The 19919-nt window shown below is 40.7% G+C and overlaps 1 protein-coding gene across 3 annotated transcripts in view; it reads right to left on the bottom strand.

Moving 5' to 3' along the window:
* The window catches only part of FANCC (FA complementation group C), a 306236-nt gene that overhangs the window by 49290 nt on the left and 237027 nt on the right, over positions 1-19919 (bottom strand). For all 3 annotated transcript variants that reach the window (XM_058301557.2, XM_058301558.2, XM_058301559.2), the window contains 2 exons: positions 15149-15313; positions 559-715 (listed from right to left, as the gene is read on the bottom strand). In XM_058301557.2, the coding sequence (XP_058157540.1) occupies positions 559-715; positions 15149-15313 (322 nt within the window). The remainder of the gene's footprint in view (positions 1-558; positions 716-15148; positions 15314-19919) is intronic.

Genomic DNA, 19919 nt, shown 5'->3' with positions numbered 1-19919 from the left:
AGGCCCAAGTCGGAAGAGAGCAGGGAGAGCCACTGCCTGTAGGGTGGCTTCTGGGATAGCAGTCTGGCACCCAAGGAGAAGCTATGGAATTCTTCGTTGTTTTAACCATTTTTCTGGAGTTTGTTTTTGATTCTCTAGAGTATTTTACTTTTCCTCTAGTGAGGAGCTAAAGGTTTATTTTTTAGATGTTTTTCTTTCTTAATTGATTACTCCTCTCATCCATAAGATCTTCATTTCTTAAAAACTTACTTTTCATGTGGAAATATTGTTTTAAGAAGTTTATGTTGTCAAAGTGTCAATTTTTGTGAACAAGCAATATAAGAAGCAACATATTCAAATAAATCTGGAATCTCCCCCTATTTTTCCTACAGGCTCACAGTAAGCAGAAAAGCCCCCCTATATTAGGTATTTCTAAAATAAAATGTAAATACATGACTATTTTAAAAGAATCTGATTGTCCATTTGTTTAAAAATTTCCCCTTTTCTTTTCTTTGACTAAAAAAAATGATACCCAGCATTCTCTCTAAGCATTTGCCTTTACTGAGGCATAGCACATACCAGCAATGAATCTTTTATAAAGCATTCAATCCTCCTCAGAAAACATCTCTCACTGGAGACTAGCTTTTCAAAAAGATGCAGCGTTGCTTTTTCAAGGCTGGGAAGATGACGAAGCCAGAGACAGAAGACAGCTGATGTAGGGAGAGAAATCTTCTTCCTTCAGCAAGAAATAAACAACATTTTAAATAGAAATGGATTACTGAAAAAAAGAAGATTAAGAAAGTTCAAAAGGCAATTACTAATTCAATTTATAAAATTTCTTTTCACCCTGGTCACAGCAGCAGTTAATGTTTATCATGTTAATGAATATTTACTTAGTATCCATCTGCAAAGTAATGTGACTAAGCTTCCACTTCAACTCACCTTAAGAATCCAGAGAATTAAAAAAAAAAAAAAAAAGAATCCAGAGAATTGCTCAGAAAAAGAAAGAAAAAGCTTTTTAAAAGGATAAGCAAATATATTCTGGTGGAAGAAAAAGTGTTTAAAAATGAGCTGGAAAATGGCATTGTTGTATTACTAGGTAAACACAGTCCCTAACTCAACAGTTTGGTATCAAAGTGCATCATAGTGTTTTTTTCTCTTCCTTTTTTTTTATTATTACTATTTTTAAGATACATAGATCACACAAAATGTTACATTAAAAAATGTAAGAGGTTCCCATATACCCCACTCCCTACACCCCCGACTCTTCCCACATCAACTTCTTTCATTAGTGTGGTGCATTCATTTTATAATAGTTTAAACTGTGGAGTCTCACTGGGATTTGAGTCCCAGGATCACCACCACCACCTACTAACTGTATCATCTTGGGAAGTTATTTAATCTCTACACTTCAGCTTTCTTATCTGTAAAATGGGCTTATTTCCCTCACAGTGTTGTTATAAGGATCGAACGCATAATAGGTATACAGTGATGATTAACATACTGCTTGGCACACAGTAAATCTTTAATAATTGTAAATCTGCTGCTTGAAAGTTAAAAAAGTAATTTTCTTTAGTAACAATTTTCTATATGGTGGTTATGGCCTAAATGATCCATAGAGGGCCTTAGGTATAATATTTTAAAGACCTTAATCATTTTGTGTAGCTATGTTTCTACAGGAAGGTTTGTTTAGAGAATCCTCCTGTGTCAGTGAATCAGGGGTTCTAGTCCCCTCCTGGGAGACAGCACAAGGGACTTCCTAACTCAGAGACACTTGGGGAGGCTCTGGGTGGCAGCAGGGGCTCTCCCTAACAGGGCCTCCATTGCTCTCCCTGTGAACCCCTAGCCTGTTCCAGTCTGGTGGGACTTGCCTTCTTTTGGTCCTGCTTTTCCAGGACCTTCTGACTTCTTAAATGTGGCATCACAGACAGCAGGATCCTTTCAAGATTCTGCCAGAGATGTTTACCACTATTCATAGGAAAAACGAAAGCTGGGGCTGAAGGCTCCCCATTATCCAATAACTCCTTCAATCCCTGTCCCTTCACTGTAACTTCTCTCCCAAAGCCAGATTTATTCCTGCACAGTGACTGTGGGACCCAGGGAATGGGGACGGGGTCCACAAAGGAACAGGGATGGGAAAACAGGGGACAACTTCTAGTGGGGTCTCTCTTCTCCCTCAGCATAGCTCCTACACACCTTGCCCTGGATTTACTCTGGGGCAAGACAAGGAGCAGAGAAGGAGAGGCCCCCACTCCCCACCACTCCCCTATTCTGTCCACACCAGCAAGGAAGAACTGCCATGGTGTTCCCATGTCCTCAGCACCTGTCACATTTTGGGGCCATACTACAGAGGTTGCCTATCGTGGCATCCATGTTTTGGATTGCAATTTCCATGCCTTCCTTCCCTATTATACCTGATGGCAAAGAAATAGTGGCCATTCATTCATTCCTTCAGTCACAGGATGATTACTGAGCACTTCCTATGTGGCGATCGCCATGCCCGGTGCAGGCTGAGTAGATGGAAACAAAACAGACCTAGTCTGCACCCTTAGCAACTCAGACTCCAGTGGGAGATTGCCGAAACAAATAAATGAAAGTGTGATAAAGGCTATGAAAGAAAAGACACAGGCTGATAGAAAAGAGAATAGCAGGGGTGGAGCAGGGGGACCTAATTTAGATCAGGTGATCAGGGACAGCCTTTCCAAGGTGAGGTGACAGATAGGCAGGTAAAGAATATTCTAGCAGAGGAAGAGCAGCCAGGAAGGCCCTCAATCAGGGAAGAGTCAGGGAAGTACAAGATCAGAAGGCCAGTGTGATATGCTGAGAGCAAAGGGGAAACAGCCTGTGATGAGGATGTAGGACACCTACCAGAGGCCAGGTAAGCACCGAGGGTTTTACCCTGTTTACTCTGGTCTGAAGGGTTTTAAGCAGAGGTATGCCGGATCTGGTTCATATTCACCAGAGCACTCTGATGGTGGTGTGGAGAACTAGGTGCAGGGAAGGAAGTCCAGGGAGAGAGCATTCTGGCTTGGACTGGGGGTGGCAGTGGAGAAGGAGCAGAGAGTGACCAAAGCGTATTTTAGTAGTAGTATTAAGAGAAATGGGTAAAAACATGATGAGGGTGAAAAAAAAGTAGGAATCAAGGTTCCCCGGGTTTCCTGGGCAAGGAGGTGGATAGATGTACCACCTACTGAGATGGAAATGGGGGAAAGAAGCAGATTTGTGAAGGATTTATGAAGAGCTCAGTTTTTTAGGGTATGCAAGTTTAGAATGTTGGAGCCACAACCAAGCAGAGATGTCAAGCAGGTTCTTGAATATCCATGTTGGAAGCTCTGGGGCAAGGTCTGGGTCAAAGATACAGATATCTGGGAGCTGTTCAGTCAGCAAGTCAAGTCCTGAGAATGGATGAGAATTTGGAGGGAAAGAGCTCTGACTGGGGAGAGGGGAGGGTCTAGGTCTATGTCCCGAGGAACGCCAACACTTACCGAGGTGTCAGGAAGAAGAGGAAGAGGAGGAGGAACTGTCGGACAGACAGAAGTGACACAAGCAGAGGCCAGTGTCCCCAGAGGTTGAAAAGACACATGATTTAAGAGGGAAGGCCGGCTGCAACTGCCACTGCCACAAGACTGGTAAGGAGTGGAGTGAACAGCAAGCACTGCATTAGGCGGGCCTGCTGTGAACCCGAGAACAGGGTCCTGCCAAGTGATGGAAGCCGAAGGCAAGACCTTGGAGCAGAGGGAGTGGAAGTAGAGCCAGCATGGTTAGACAAGACTGCAGAGGGACAGCGGTAAAGAGAGCAGACGCAGAAGGCAGCAAAGGAGTTGAGGGCGACTGCTGATGGGGAAGAGGCTGGGGAGAGAGAGGTTAAAGGACCAGTGGCTGTCATGTATTAAGGGCTATTAGCCTGGAAGAATGCTAAGCATTTTACTTGTATTTTTTAAAAGAGGCATTTATTTGTCCATCTGCCAGATTTTCAGGACGACTTCCCTTCCCACCACCCCCAACTTGATGGCTCCCTTGTCTGTTTGCTCATTGTCTGCTTGTTGTTTTTGCTTGTTTTTTTGCTCCATGTCTGCTTGTTGTCTTGGTTGTTTTTTCTTTAGGAGGTACCAGGAACTGAACCTGGGACCTCCCATGGGAGAGGTGGGCACTCAACTACTTCAGCCACATCCGCTTCCCTTTACTTGTATTTTTTTTTTTTCCACTTAGCAACTTTTCACCATTTTGCTATTTTTTTTTAATTTTTTTATTTTTTTTTAATTTTTTATTGACTTTGTAATAATATTACATTAAAAATATATATGTGAGGTCCCATTCAACCCCATTCCCCCACCCCCCCTCTCCCCCCCCCCCAACAACGCTCGTTCCCATCATCATGACACATCCATTGGATTTGGTAAGTACATCTTTGGGCACCTCTGCACCTCATATACATTGGTTCACATCATAGCCCATACTCTCCTCCATTCCATCCAGTGGGCCCTGTGAGGATTTGTATTTTTAATCCCCACAACCACCCTACAAACCAGGTACCATTATTATCCTTATGGTGCCATTATCATCCTTATTTTATAGATGAGGCTTCTGGGATCAAAACAGGAAAGACAGTAACTTGCCCAAGGACACACAGCTAGAGAGCCTACAGATTACACGGAAAGCCTCTCTACTCAGGCAGGGGAGAGCGGGGGTGTCCCAAGATAGAGGGTGGAAGAAGGCGAGGCCTGGGCGCTGGGGTGGGAGCAGGCGGCTTTACTTTATGAGCCAGATGCCTGAACCCTGTGTTCATTCCCATCAGTGTTTAGGGAAGTCTTCTCAAAGTCCAGGCTGCCAGCCAATTTCAGGAAAATTAATGGACCCTGGGAAGGGGCTTCTGCCCAGCATTCAAGGCAAAATAGAACACCCCTTGGGAGTGGGACGAGGGTGGCTATGGCCACCCTGCCCATGGAGCCAGAAAACTCTAAGAGGTAGGAAAGCTCTGAGGTGCAGAAGCGGGAGCCTGACTACTCAGAGGCTCCTGCCTTCTCTGAAATAGTGTGACATCATCACGCCTGCTCCTTTGTTCAGGAGTTCTATAAAATAAATATGTACAGCACTCAAAAAGTTTTTCTCTTAAGTGAAAGCTCTTCAGAGTGGCCATCGTTTTCCAATCCCTCTGAACAGCCATAACGCAGGAAGTGTTATTTATACTAATATGGCAGATGGTCTGAATGATACTCTGCAGCACAAAGGTGCAAGACAGCCGAAAAGCAGCAGCAAAAAAATATAAACAAACATAAAACAAATAGATAGTATCAAATCTACATTTCCATCAACCATGTGAATTAACAGATGCTGCTTATTTACAAAATTATGTGTTACAATAGTTTTATACTCATTCAGTAAGTACATACATTTTTGTTCTAGTCTCAGACACAGTTTGAAAAATGTGTGTTAACAACTGTAATTATGTGAGAGCTTTGAGTCAGAGCATACCCAACTAACCACTGTGAACCATTTAATTTATAGGCCCATGTTTTAATATATGAGTTATCCATATATTGGTAAAATATATTTTGCTCTAAAACATCAAAGATTTAACACTTTGAAATCAATCTCGATGAAGAGATCAAGAAAAGAGTAGGACCTTACTACACATGCATAACAAAATCTGGTGGGCCCAACACACTTTATTATTTATGACTGTAGAAGTTTGATATGGTTATGAATGCCAAAAATAGATATTGGATTATGTTTGCAATCTGGTCTGTACCTGGGCATGATTAAGTTATGATTACGGCTTTTGATTGGGCCACATCATTAGGGCATTAAGTCCTAATGGGTGGGGACTCACAGATAAAAGGCATGACAAAGGACAGAGTTGAGGGTTTTTGTTGTTTTTTTTTTAAAGATTTATTTATTTATTTAATTCCCCCCCCCTCCCCTGGTTGTCTGTTCTTGGTGTCTATTTGCTGCATCTTGTTTCTTTGTCCGCTTCTGTTGTCGTCAGCGGTACGGGAAGTGTGGGCGGCGCCATTCCTGGGGAGGCTGCACTTTCTTTTCACGCTGGGCGGCTTTCCTCACGGGCGCACTCCTTGCACGTGGGGCTCCCCCACGCGGGGGACACCCTTGCGTGGCAAGGCACTCCTTGCGCGCATCAGCACTGCGCATGGCCAGCTCCACACAGGTCAAGGAGACCCGGGGTTTGAACCGCGGGCCTCCCATATGGTAGACGGACGCCCTAACCACTGGGCCAAAGTCCGTTTCCCGAGTTGAGGGTTTTTGGTGTTGGAGTTTGGTGCTGAAGCCTTGGGCTGGAGCCCCAGGAAGTAAACTCACAGAGGAAAGAGAAGCAAGCCTCAGGAAGAGAGGACCTGAGCCAGAAGAAGAACACAGAGGAATAGAGACGGCTCCTTAGACACAGCGGAAACCCCAGGGAGAGAGAGAGAGCCATTCACCTGATAGTCTACAGCTGACCGTGTGGACAGAGGCAAAGTCTAAAGAGCCTCATAATCTACAGCTGATCTTGTGGAGAAAACAAAGGAGCTGAGCCCAGAGGAACCCAGGAAGCTTGAACCCTCACAGATGTCGACAGCCATCTTGCTCCAACACATGAAAATAGACTTTGGTGAGGAAAGCAACTTATGCTTTATGGTCTGGTAACTGTAAGTTTCTACCCCAAATAAACACCCTTTATAAAAACCAACCAATTTTTGGTATTTTGCATCAGCACCCCTTTGGCTGACTAATATAACGATGTTCTATATGTGCAATAGGGTGGTATTGAAATTTAAAAAAGATAACTCAGTAGAAACGCAAATGGCCAAAAAAATATACAGATTTGCAACCTTAGTAATAGTTAAAAAAGTAAACTAACATGCTGATGAGACATTTTTCACCGTCACATTAGCAAATGTTTAGAAGAGTGAAAACCTCCAATGCTGAGGAGGTATCCAGCAATGGATGTCTCATAGCTGGAAGAGGGAATGGCTGTGCCCTTTTGGGATCAATTAATAAAATATAAAATATACATATCTCTTGCTTCGATAATTGCACTTTTGTGAATCTACCTTGCAGAAATAAAAGCTTCAGTTTGAGAACATTTACTCTAACATTGTAAAGACAAAATTAGAAACAAATCATGCATCTATTGGTGAAGAGTTGAATAAATTATGGTCTGTTCATATCATGGAATATGCTATTTTTAAAATGAGCTGGATCTATATCCCTGAAAGGATATTCATGATATACATTGACTTAAAAACAGGTTCCCTCCAGAGTGATGCTGTTTTTTGTTTTAAATTACTTTAAAAAAGATAGAAAATTGTTTTATGTAGGTTTCTATATGCTTATAAGAGTATGAGGTATGGTTACCACAAGTATAGATGATGATATGGAGGGGATAATTAACATTCTTTTTGTATACCTCTGCATTATACTGCTTGACCTGGAAAAATGAATATATAGTTCTAGGGGAATTTTTTAAAGTCAATAAAGTAAAAAAGAAGAAAAGGTTTTTAGGGACACTGAATAGCTTTATGCCATTCAACATGTGTTAGTCATAGAAACTCTAAGGATGTTCCTTCCTATTCTAACTATATTTGTTCCATTCACCCCATTTGGAGAAAGAACAAAATGACAAATTTAAGGAAAACAGGATACAATAAAAAAATTGGCTTCCCCAAATTTCTACCTAATAATTGTGGGTAGTTTTCTATGTTATAGTTACATTTTAGGAAACTGGTAGGGCATTTGGGATGGATGCTAAATTACAATTTTCCCCTTCAAAATAATGGTAAATAGGTTCTCCAGCACTTTCATGTAGAACATCTGATTTTTAGTAACAATTTCTGATACAAAGCAGGGGAAAGTCACACAGGATACTTTCATGTGTTCAAAACTTCCCTCTATTAGACTCTTCCAAACAGGCGTCTCTGACATTTAGAGACTTTGTTCCCCCATACTTAATTTAGTAAGGCAGTTACTTGCCCTTCCTCTTCAAAAAGAGATAGTAGACAAAGAAACTGGTCAAGTTCTACCGCTGCTTATCAAATAATTCTGGTTCCAAATGTGTTCATGGCTATAATAAAAAAAGAGAATGCGGAATTAAATTCTTTGCAAGACAGGTTCTTGCTGAGGGAGCTGCCATCAGTGGGTAAGGTTTCCTAGAGCCAGCTGAATGTATGGAAGAGGCAGGAGCTCCCTTATCCAGCATGAGTACCAGCAATATTCTACTTTCTTTTTTAAAGATTTATTTTATTTATTTCTCTCCCCATCCCCCCATTGTCTGCTCTCTGTGTCCATTCGCTGTGTGTTCTTCTGTGTCTGCTTGCATTATCCAGCAGCACCAGGAATCTGTCTCTTTTCTGTTGTTGTTGCGTCATCTTGCTGCATCAGCTCTCTGGTGTGTGAGGCCCCACTCCTGGGTGGGCTGCGCTTTTTTCACATAGGGCCGCTCTCCTTGCAGGGCACAGGCCTTATGCATGGGCACTCCTACACAGGGGACACCCCTGCGTGGCATGGCACTCCTTGTGCGCATCAGCATGCGTGTGGCCAACTCACTACATGGGTCAGGAGGTCCTGGGTTTGAACCCTGGACCTCCCATGTGGTAGGTGGATGCTCTATCAGCTGAGCCATGCCCACTTCCCTCTTTCTACTTTTTTCAAACCAGGAATAAACCAAGTGCCATCGGGGGTGCTCTGTCGTGGTCCCTAGGGGAGCAGCGGCAGTCCCCCAGGTGCAACGGTAAGGACCAGGAAGGAATGAGGGTCCAACAGTGAGCCCTTGATACTAATGACTATGCTTGTGAGCCTATATGCCTGAAATAAGAACAAGGCCTAGAGCAGCACTGTGCCTAGGAGTTTCCTCCTGACAGCCTCCATGTTACTCAAACGTGGCCAGTCTCGAAGCCAAACTCAGCATGTAAATGCAATGCCTTCCCCCCAGTGTGGGACATGACACCCGGGGATGAGCCTCCCTGGCACCGATGGATCACTACCAAGTACCAACTGATGATGCAACTAGAAAATGACCTTGAATTAAAGGTTCAACTTGGACCAGCAGAATATCCCTGTCTACATATAATAACAGGAGTTAAAAATGCTGTTTGACCTAAATTAAGGGGGAAATGGAAAGGACAAATGAGTTTATATGGCTATGAGTCTCTAAAAAAGAGTCTGGAGGATGTCAGAAGGATTGCCCTTATGCACACCTGAGCAGAGTCTAAGAGACAGATAAAGTACATACAACCCTAGGTATTGGTTCTTTTGAGGGCTAAAGAGACCCACAGGTTCTATGGTCATGGCAGATGGGGTTCACTGCCATGTCAGTTGGCCCTTCTTCGGAGCTGGTGTTTCTGCGTGATGGAGCTGGATACAGATGGGATCTCTTTTCACAAGGCTTTCATGCTACTTTAGTGGAATTGTAGTTGGTGCTGGGGTTTAAGATTTATCTAGGGGATTTGAATCTCTGGACTGACAATATGATAGCCAGGCCCTGAGCCTCAACAGACTTCAACTCCTACACTCTGATTTATTGGACTTACCCCACTCAGCTAATATGGAGTTGAAGAATGTCAACCACCACACCATGGAGCCTAGAGTGCCTACAACTGAAAGCAGGAGGATTGCATCCAGTATCCATGTGGAATGTAAGCCTCCTCTTGACATAGATGTGCAATGGACACAACCAATCCAAGGTCCACAGAGAAAATGTGGCATTGGTGTGGGAACAGTGGCCATGGTGGCTGATGGATGAGGGGAATAGGAGGAAGAGATGAGATGTGGAGGCGTTTTCGGGACTTGGAGTTGTCCTGGGTGGTGCTTCAGGGACAATTACCGGACATTGTAGATCCTCCCAGGGCCCACTGGATGGAACGTGGGAGAGTATGGGCTATGATGTGGACCATTGACCATGAGGTGCAGTGATGCCCAGAGATATACTTACCAAATGCAATGGATATGTCATGATGATGGGAGAGAGTGTTGCTGGGGGAGGAGTGGTGGGGTGGGGGTGGTGGGGTTGAATGGGACTTCATATTTTTTGAATGTAATATTTTTATAAAATGAATTAAAAAAATAAAAAAAAAAAAAGTCTTTGGCTATTCAGGGCCTCTTGCCTGTCCAGATAAATTTCACAATAAATTTAGTTTATGCAATGCAAAAAAAAAAAAAAAAAAAAACACCAAGTGCCATTGCACTGCCAGAGAAACCCACCAAAATCTGGACCAAGTTTTTGAAAAATTCCTTGATTACAAGACACTGGAAAGAATATTCTCTATTATATCTTAAAAGTATATTTCCAAGATAATGCAATCTAAGAAATGTAACCAATTTGAGGAATAGGTGGCATCGTTCTTCACTTCAATGTGCAGAGGAGCCCACTTCTCAGAACAAAGTGCAGCAATCATTACAAGCAGGTATCCAAACCCAAACATTCTACAATTTCTGTGAAAAATAAATGTCAATAGATTTTTCTTTGAAAACAAAATGTTTTTCAATGACTAGTTTTGTGGCTGTATATTAGTAAAGTAAAAAAAGATGTCAGGAAGTCTCAATAAACAAACAGAAATGGCAATTTCTTTGCTACTATTCTGCTCTTTCTTAATCTAGACTTTCACCTATAATATTTCAACAGCATTTAAAGCCTGAGTTTTCATATTTGAGTTAAAAAAAAATAAAAAGATCCAGAAATGTGGTAGCAGATTTTCTTGATTCTTTTTTTTTTCCTTCAGGTACCAGGGGCTGGGGTTTGAACCAGGGACCATGTGTGTGGGAAGCCAGCGCTCAACCACTGAGCCACATTGGCTTCCTTGAGTTGGTTTTATTGTTTGTTTTGCTTATTGCTTTATTTTTTGTTTTTTTAGGAGGCACCAGGAACCAAACTTGGGATCTCCCATTTGGAAGGCAGGTGCTCAACAGCTTGAGCCACATCTGTTTCCTGTCATTTATTTTTGATTTTCAGCCTCATTTTCCCAATTTGTAAAAAATGAGTGTAGCAATATTGAGGGTATTTAAATAATCCATGAGGGAAACGGACTTTGGCCCAGTGGTTAGGGCGTCCGTCTACCACATGGGAGGCCCGCGGTTCAAGCCCCGGGCCTCCTTGACCTGTGTGGAGCTGGCCCATGTGCAGTGCTGATGCGCGCAAGGAGTGCTGTGCCACACAGGGGTGTCCCCCACGTAGGGGAGCCCCACGCGCAAGGAGTGCACCCATAAGGAGAGCCGCCCAGCGTGAAGGAGGGAGCAGCCTGCCGAGGAATGGCACCGCCCACACTTCCCGTGCCGCTGACGACAACAGAAGCGGACAAAGAAACAAGACGCAGCAAAAAGACACAGAAAACAGACAACCGGGGGAGGGGAGGGGAATTAAATAAATAAAAATAAATCTTAAAAAAAAATAAAAATAAAAATAAATAATCCATGAATCCTCATATTAATTCCATTTAGCAATTTTTTTGTAATTTAACATGCAAGATCATGACAGATGAGTAAATTACTCATTAGTAAATTAGTCAAGGAGTATAAATTAGGTTCTTCTCATGACAATTAATTATTTTCTTAGTAGATATCTTTGGAAGTCGTATTAGCTCTTTCAGCAATGGGAATTTAACTTACATCTGGCTTTAGTTTAGTGATTTAGGAGGAAGGATACAAGCCTGGGAAAATCTAATACTAAACGTCAAAAATAAAGTCAACAAAAATAAGAGCAATATGCTAGCAGCTAGCAAGTGTTTACTCTGGGTGCTAGGCACTATGCTAAGTGCATTATAGGCATCGGATCCATTTAAATCTAGGCTGGATGTACGTCCCAGTCTGCCTGCCTAGGACAAGTTTATGTCTGTTATCCTACCATAATTATCAAAGACCCCTCCCCTTTGACTCAAAAGTATGGTGGTCTAGATTATATTTTATACAGTCACCCTATTTAACATCCACAGCTATCCCATGAGGTTTGTTGGTCAGTCATATATTCATTCTTTCACTTGTTCACTGGTTCATGCATTCCAAGATGTAGAAAAAATCTCTCCATCCACTCAGCAGAATTCCCAGTACTTCTGAAGCAGTGGATTTGGATTTAACTTAAAGGGCATGTCATGCTGAATTATTTGTACTCCACAGACTTATGAAAAAACCTTAGCAGCCCTCCCAGAAAGGTTTTACGTAATCTGCAGCCTGCAGGTGGCCGTGATGGCAAACCCTGGACAGACAAAGAAAGTTAGGTTTGACACTTAGGCCAAGAAATTATAAAGTTCCTTTAGGTTATCTAAACCTCAGACGGGCAAGTATCTGCTGTTTAAAAGAAGACAGGCAGCCCATTTCTGAAAATACATGATAGTATTTGGAAGCCAAGGCCAAAGACACCCAGCCAATTGTAAAATAGATGAGATTCCACTGGTGTATTGTGGTAAGCAAACAGTTGGAAGGCTAAACACAGGGCAGGGCACACTGGTCAAAGAAAGTATGTGGTTTCTAAATGACCACACAGAATATTTGGGGAACTACTAAAGGGGCTGGGGGAGAGGGGTGTTGGGCGTGGGGGCAGTAATTTGCACCGATTGACTGAATCAGCCTTCCTGTGTCAACATGTGGCTCACATGCTCTGTCTGCGGGCAAGTGTCCATGGAAAGGTTCCAGCACTTACACCACTGCTTGGGGAACTTGCTGAGCCGAAGGCCTAGGAATTGGACAAGTTAAAGACCACCCAGCCTTTCTGGACAGCCTGTCTGGTATGGAGTTGCAGAGATAATTTTCCAAATCAAATAAATTTTGTTAGCTGTTGAGGGAGAACATGCTATCACATGTAAAAGAAAAGGCCAGGGAGTGAGGGCCTACTGGTGGAGCTGCTGCCCTCAGCTTTCCTTCAGAGCACTGTGGGGGAGTGTGAGCAGCTGTTTTCTAAGGACAGCTCCTCTTCATCAGTAATTTCTGAAGCAGCTTGGAGGGGTCTCACACAAGGCGCCCAGGGGCATTCTCCTCCCGTGTGCAGTTAGTTCATCGCTTCTTGAAAAAAGGAAGACTGGAAATACAGGGTGCTAACACCATCTTCCTCTCTGAAATGCATTCTTAAATAAATTGGAAATGAAGCTGCCAAGGTGAAAAGGTGAAATAGTGTTTTACTTATAAGTAAGTAGCTCAGAAAAATTGGTTTGGAGTGTGAAAAATGCAAGTTGATGGGGTGAACTATTAGAACTTGATGTGTGTACCCAAACAATGTGAAGGGCATATGTATGCAAAGCACACATCACATTACACGAACTTTTAAATTACTTATTATCCTATTTCTCACATAAAAAACAATGATAATGGATCAGATTCCTGGGAAATTCAGAGTTATTGGGTAAATTTGAGCAGAGGGCTCAGAATAGGTAGAAAACATGATTTTTAGCCATGAAAATGATGTTTTGACTTTTTTAAAAAAACAAATAACTTAACCTTCCATAATTTCCCTTCTAAATCTTACTTTAACAAATTCCTGTATTTCTACCTTTTATATAAAATGAAAATGAAATGTTTTCTATATTTTAATAGTTATTTGTGAAAAAATGTATTTGTGGATCACAATAAATTTGATTTTTCACAGTATACATTTTAAAAATTTAATTAGAGAAGTTGTAGGTTTACAGAAAATTATGTAAAAATTATAATGTTCTCATATTATCTCCCCCATTATTAACACTTTGCATTATCTTTGTTGCAATTAAATTTGAATTTTTAAGCAAAAATTCAAATCTAGAAAATTAGTATTCACTCATATGAGTTTGACAGCTTCCCAATCTTAAAGACATTTCTGGTGAGATCAGTGATGATCTCTGTATCATCCGAATGTACTGAATGTAGTTTTTATATTGTATAATGAAATATGTCAATGTTTGGTAGACCTGCATAGTTCAATGAACAATACTGTCCAAAAGAGCCTCATGTGATGTTATAAAATCACACATGGGCAAAGAGCCAATAAAAGTGCAAGACAGACGAATGGGTTTAATGTAATAAGTATGAAAAGTTCATTGATACAATTTCAGATTTCACATTCCAACTAACCTTTAAGAAACTACCATTTACAAATGTTGGTGAGTGTGGCAGATTGAATCACGTACCCAAAATAGACATGTTCTTTATTGTAATCTGCATTCCGGTAGGTGTGAACCCATTTGTAACTAGGACCTTTTGAAGATGCTCATTTTAGGTAAGGTGTGGCCCAACTGGATCAGGGTGGGCCTTCATCTGTATTCCTAGAATCCTTTATGAGCAGAAGAAATTTCCATGCACTTAGTCAGAGGCCCAAGAAGGCAGAAGTCAGCAGAAACCAGAAGGGCAGACACTGGGAGAGAGAGAGCTGGTGACCAGAGGCAGAGATGCAAACCAAGGAACCCCAAGGACCACGACAAGCCAGCACCAGAATGCGACAGACTTCGGGGAGAAAGCCTGGTCTTGCTGACACCTTGATTTGGAATCTGGCCTCCAAAACCGTAAGACAAAAATTCCATTGCTTAAGCCAACACATTTTGTGGTATCTGTCACAGCAGTCTGGCAAACTAAGACAGTGAGGTATCAAAGCAGAATATCCACAATTACCTGAAATGGCTATTAAAATATCCCTGCCTTTTCTAACTACATTGTGTGAGAATGGATTCTTTCTGTACTTCAACCAAAACAGTCTATCACAACAGACTGCATACAAAAACAGATATGAGAACCCAGGTGTCTTCTTTCAAAACAGACAATAAGGAGTTCTGCAAAAAAATGTAAAATAATGCCATTCTTCTCAAACAATTTTCTTTTTGGAAAAGCTCATGGTTATTCGTAAAGATATGCTTATTTGTATTTACATGTAATGGGTTATTAATTTTTTTTCTAAAAACCTTTTATTGGTCATTCTTCTATAGTTAATTTTTTTATTGTGATAACAATGTAAAATTTGCCATTTTAACCATTTTTAAGTGTATATTTGAATGGCATTAATTACATTTACAATATTATTATTTTTAAGATGAAGGGATTTTAAAAAAATCCTCAGTTGTAATTTCAAATACACTGAAAATTGATAGATACAATCCAAATTAAAAATAAAAAGCTTTCTGGGATCCTCAGTGATTTTTTTAAGAGTGTAAAGGGGTACTGAAACCAAAATGTCTTATTCTAAGAAAAGGAAAAACAAAGTTGGAGGATAGGATAAATAGACATCACTTACAGCAAAAAGGCCTCATTTACAACTTCAAAGAACTCAGGCCAGAGGACTTCCTGAGGTTCATGTCCATGGTAGGTGAGCAGAGCTTCCACCAAGGGTTCAAAGTCTGGCAGAGTAACAAGTGGGATGCAGACCCGTGACAAGGACATTACTCGTTCAGGAGTCATTCTATGGAAAACATAAAATAAGAAATAAGTACTCAAATCTTACAGCCACGAGTAAATAAAGACATGTAAAATCTTCCAGTGAAAGGCTCACCTGTTTGCCTCTCACATAAACGCCACCCTAATACCATCTATGAACTCTCCTTTTTTAATCAATTCTCAAGACATTTTTTAGGTCCCATTCCCTTTTTTTTTTTTAAGATTTTATTTATTTTTCTCCCCTTCCCTCCTCTTGTCTGCTCTCTGTGTCCATTCGCTGTGTGTTCTGTGTTCGCTTGCATTCTTGTCAGGTGGCATCGGGAAACTGTTTCATTTTTGCTGTCATGTGATCATGCTGCATCAGTTCTCTGTGTGTGTAGCAGGCTGTACTTTTTTCTCGTGGGGCGGCTCTCCTTGCAGGGTGCACTCCTTGCGTGTGGCAGCACTGCGTGTGGGCCAGCTTACCACATGGGTCAGGAGGCCCTGGGTATCAAACCCTGGACCCTCCATATGGTAGATGGACGCTCAATCAGTTGAGCCACAACTGCTTCCCCCATTCCCATTTTAATATCACTAATTGTCAGGTTTTTAGGTGTAACTACATACAAGCACCTCCAACTTACCATGCCCAAAACAGAACTCTTGAATTCCTTTTCCATATGTTCTCTTTCCCTAGTGCCTCCCTATCTCATTAGCTCAGGCCAAAACCCTTGAAATCCATCCCTGAGTCATCCTTTTCTCTTATATCTTCTTATCTGCTCCATCGGTAAATACTGTTAACTCATCTGACCACTTTTCCACATCTCTAGCACTATCCCCCCTAGTTTAGGCCACCAGCTCCTCTAGCTTGTGTTAATGCAGTAGCCTGCTCCCTGCTTCTGCCCTCATCCCCACCTGTTTATCAGAACAGTTCCTGTGACCCTTTAAAAATTTACATCAAGTCACTTTCTGCCTAAAATGTTCCAATGATTTCTCACCTCAAGTAGAGACAAGCAAAAATCCTGATACCAGCCATCAAGGCCTTCCATGATTGAAGTCCCTTCTGTGTTTCTGGTCTCATCGGTTTCTACTCTTCACCTTGCTCCTTACTCCACCTTGCTCTTTCGGCTCCAGCCTTACTTACTTACTCCAACTACTCCAAATAAGGTCGGGCTGTTCACTGTGCCTGAACACCACGGGTAGCTCCCTTGTTAAGTCCAGGTGACAGCTCAAATACTGCTTTATCAGCGAGACCTTCTTGGATGATTCTAACTAAATGCACTGTCCAATATGATAGCAACCAACCATACGTGGTTAGTTAAGTTTAAATCAGAAAAATTAAAAATTCAATTCCTCAGTTGCACTAAGCCTCACCTCATGTGCTCAAAAGCTGCATGAGACTCGTTGTTATGGTACTCAGTACAAATTTACAGGACATGTCCATTATACCACTAGTGTCAAGTTCCACTAAGACAGCACAGCTTAAAAGAGCTAATGCCCCCCTATTCCAACCATGTGCTTTCCAGCTCTTTTAATCTTGTTCTACTTTTCTTCATATTATCACCAACCAACATATAATGTAGTTACTTGTCTGTTTTTCATGGTCTGTTTCCTCCTTCCAGGATATGAGCTCTATAAGGGCAGGCACTTTTTCCAGTTTGCTCATTGTTCTATTCCTAACACTTAGGGACAACTCCTTACACATACTATACACTCAAGAAAAAGTGGTGAAATGAATAAGGAGTGACTAGAGATTTAAAAAATTAAAAATTGGGATGTGAGCTATTAGATCTTTTACTAGGTATTGCATATAAAATATGAGTGAGTATAACTATAGAAATTTAGTCTTGTGTTTGTGCAGCACAGGTAGTACCACAATACAGAATCTATAGCCAACCCTCCTTTTTTTTTTACCCCTTTATTTGCTTCTTGTTATTCATAAATATGTTTGTTCTGTAATGCAACAATTCTCCATTACTAGGCATTTAGGTTGGTTCTAATTTTTCACTGTTACAAACACTGCTGCAACAGTATCCTTGCACATGCCCTTGTGTGCAGATTTGGATATTAAGTTGCCTTCCAAAAGGCTATACCAATTTACTTTTCCACTCTTGCCAGTGCATGCTGTTATCAATCATTTTATTTCTTGCTAATTTGATGTATTAAAATTATTATCCCACATTTTAACTGGCACATCCCTGATAACTTGTGAGACCAGGCATTTGTGTTTATTAGCCACTTTAATTTCCTCTTCAATGAATTCCTTTTAGTGTACACTTACTTGCCCTGTTCATTTGTTCAATAAATATTTATTGAATTCTTACTATAGTCAAGGATCTGTTTTAGGTGTTTGTGAAATACAAGTACAGAAGACAAAGCCTAGGAAGGGAGAGAAACGGTAAAAGACCCGATGATAGTAAGAGCTATACTGTGAAGAAAAGCATATTGCAGGGTTAAGGAATACCAGAGCTTTACCGAGAAAGTGACAATTGAGCCAGAGATCTGAAAGAAGGGTGTGAATAAACCAAGTACACATCTGGGAGAAAAATGTTGCAGGCAGATAAAAAGCAAATGCAAAGACTCGGAGTATCTAATTACAACAAGGAGGCCAGTGTGGCTACAACACAGTGAATGAGGGGAGAGGAGAAAGAGAGGAAGTGAGAGTAGCCTTGTAGACCACTGTAAAGGCTTTGGGTATTCTTTTGTTAAAAAATTTAGTTTGCATTTTATTGGATTTATAGATGCAACTACTTTATTAGTCAATTAGTTCTTTAAAGCCTATGAAAACAGCAGTTCCTGGAAGGGGCACGCCCACCCCCATTTTCTGATCTCCAGGCAATCATTTTCAACTATTTTATTTAATTCTTTAGATATTCAATGTTTTGTGTTCCCTAGCCTAATGACTGTCATTTAGTTTCTTTTCTTGTCCACTTTTCTATGCATAATTATTTTAACCCCAAACTTCTGCCAAGTATGTAAATATCCTTACAATACATTCAAGCACATCTGATATGCTACCATTTTCATTTCCTGGAAGACATTTCTCCTAGAACCATCTTGTTCCAATCTGAACAAGCTGCTCTTTTGTCCTACTATACAATTATTATCATAGACTCTCCATCCTGGGGATTTACTGCTTTTCTCATGGTTTGGATGCCCAGGATCTTAAATCTTCTGCTTTCTTGGTACATTCTCTTGTTGGAGGTAAAGTATTTGAAACTTGCATGTCTGAAAATAATTGAACTTTCTTTAACTCTCACACATCACTGATACTTTGGCTTGGTATAGAATTCTCGTAGTTTTCCTACATAATTTTAAAGGTATAGCTCTACTACTTTCTGGCTTCCAATGTTACTCTTGAGAAGTTCCATGCTATTATGTTCCCTGATCCTTAACATAAGACCTGTTTTTTTCACTTCTTGGAATCCTATAGGATATATTCTTAGAAATTTCACAATGATGTGATGTGTCTTGGTATGGATGTCTTTTCATTCACTGTGCTAAAACTCAGTGGACCCTTCACATAGGAAAATTCTTTTGGAATTACGAGTTTGATGATTTCCTACCATTTTTTTCCCCTCTGTTTTTTTCTTTTTCTAGAGACCCCTATCTTTTGAAAATTGGACTTCCAGGACAGTTTTGCTGTAGCTTTTGTGAGAGTTGTTCAAATATCTTCCAATACTTCAGTTTTGTTTTTCCTTTCCACTTTCCCAATATTAATTTCCAAGAACTTTCTTTGCATGCTCTGGATGTTCCTTCTTTTAAAAAAAATATAGCACCTTGATCTTTTTTAATTATCTTTATTTTTATAGGGATATTAATGTTTTTGAAGTTTCCTTTTCTTTGAATAATCTGTCTTCTTTATTTGTATTCATCTCTATTTTTTCCCAATATTGGATGCTTAATAGGATTTCCTTATTTATTTAGTGATCTTTGCCTGTCTGCTCATATTTAAGAATTAGGGAATAAAAATTAATAGAAAATTATATGTGCATGGGTAGGACAAGTGGACTGTGACCTTCACTGTAAGTCAGCAATGTTTACTACAAGAGGAACTGGGAATCAAACAAGGGACCTTGTGTAGCAATGTTTAGACTTAAAAAAAAAATCTCAAAACCCAACTAGACTCCTAAAAATTACTGAGGATTCCCAAAGAACTGTTATTTCTGAGTTTATATACATCAATACTATTAATATATTAAAAATTAAAACTGGCATTTAAAAATATTAATTCACTAAAAGTAACAATAAATCCATTGTATGTTAACATGAATAACATTTGTTATTTTAAAAATCAGGTAACACCTCCTCCCTGAAGACTGGCTGCCAGCAATCCTGGACTCCCCCCTCATTTGGCAAAGTACATGGCATCTACTGGTCTCTACCTTCCCTTCCGGGTTTCAGTGTTCTCTGTTATTGGCTGTTTCTGGCTTTCTCTCTAAGCTTCTGTGGGTTTCTCTCTGTCACTCTCTTTGTATTCATCTTTGTATTTATAAAGGACTCCAGTAAGAGGATTAAGATCTACCATGGGTCATCCCCTACTAAAGTAATCTAATCAAAAAGTCCCATCGACAGCAGGCTCACACCAATAGGAATGGATTAGTTTTTTTTCTGGGGTCCACAAAAGCCTCAATCTACTACAACCAGTAAAT

Source organism: Dasypus novemcinctus, chromosome 8 (assembly GCF_030445035.2).
Source record: "Dasypus novemcinctus isolate mDasNov1 chromosome 8, mDasNov1.1.hap2, whole genome shotgun sequence".
NCBI classification, from domain to species: Eukaryota; Metazoa; Chordata; class Mammalia; order Cingulata; family Dasypodidae; genus Dasypus; species Dasypus novemcinctus.
The sequence above is the reverse complement of the archived record's forward strand: the minus strand, read 5'-3'. Positions and strand labels throughout refer to the sequence as shown.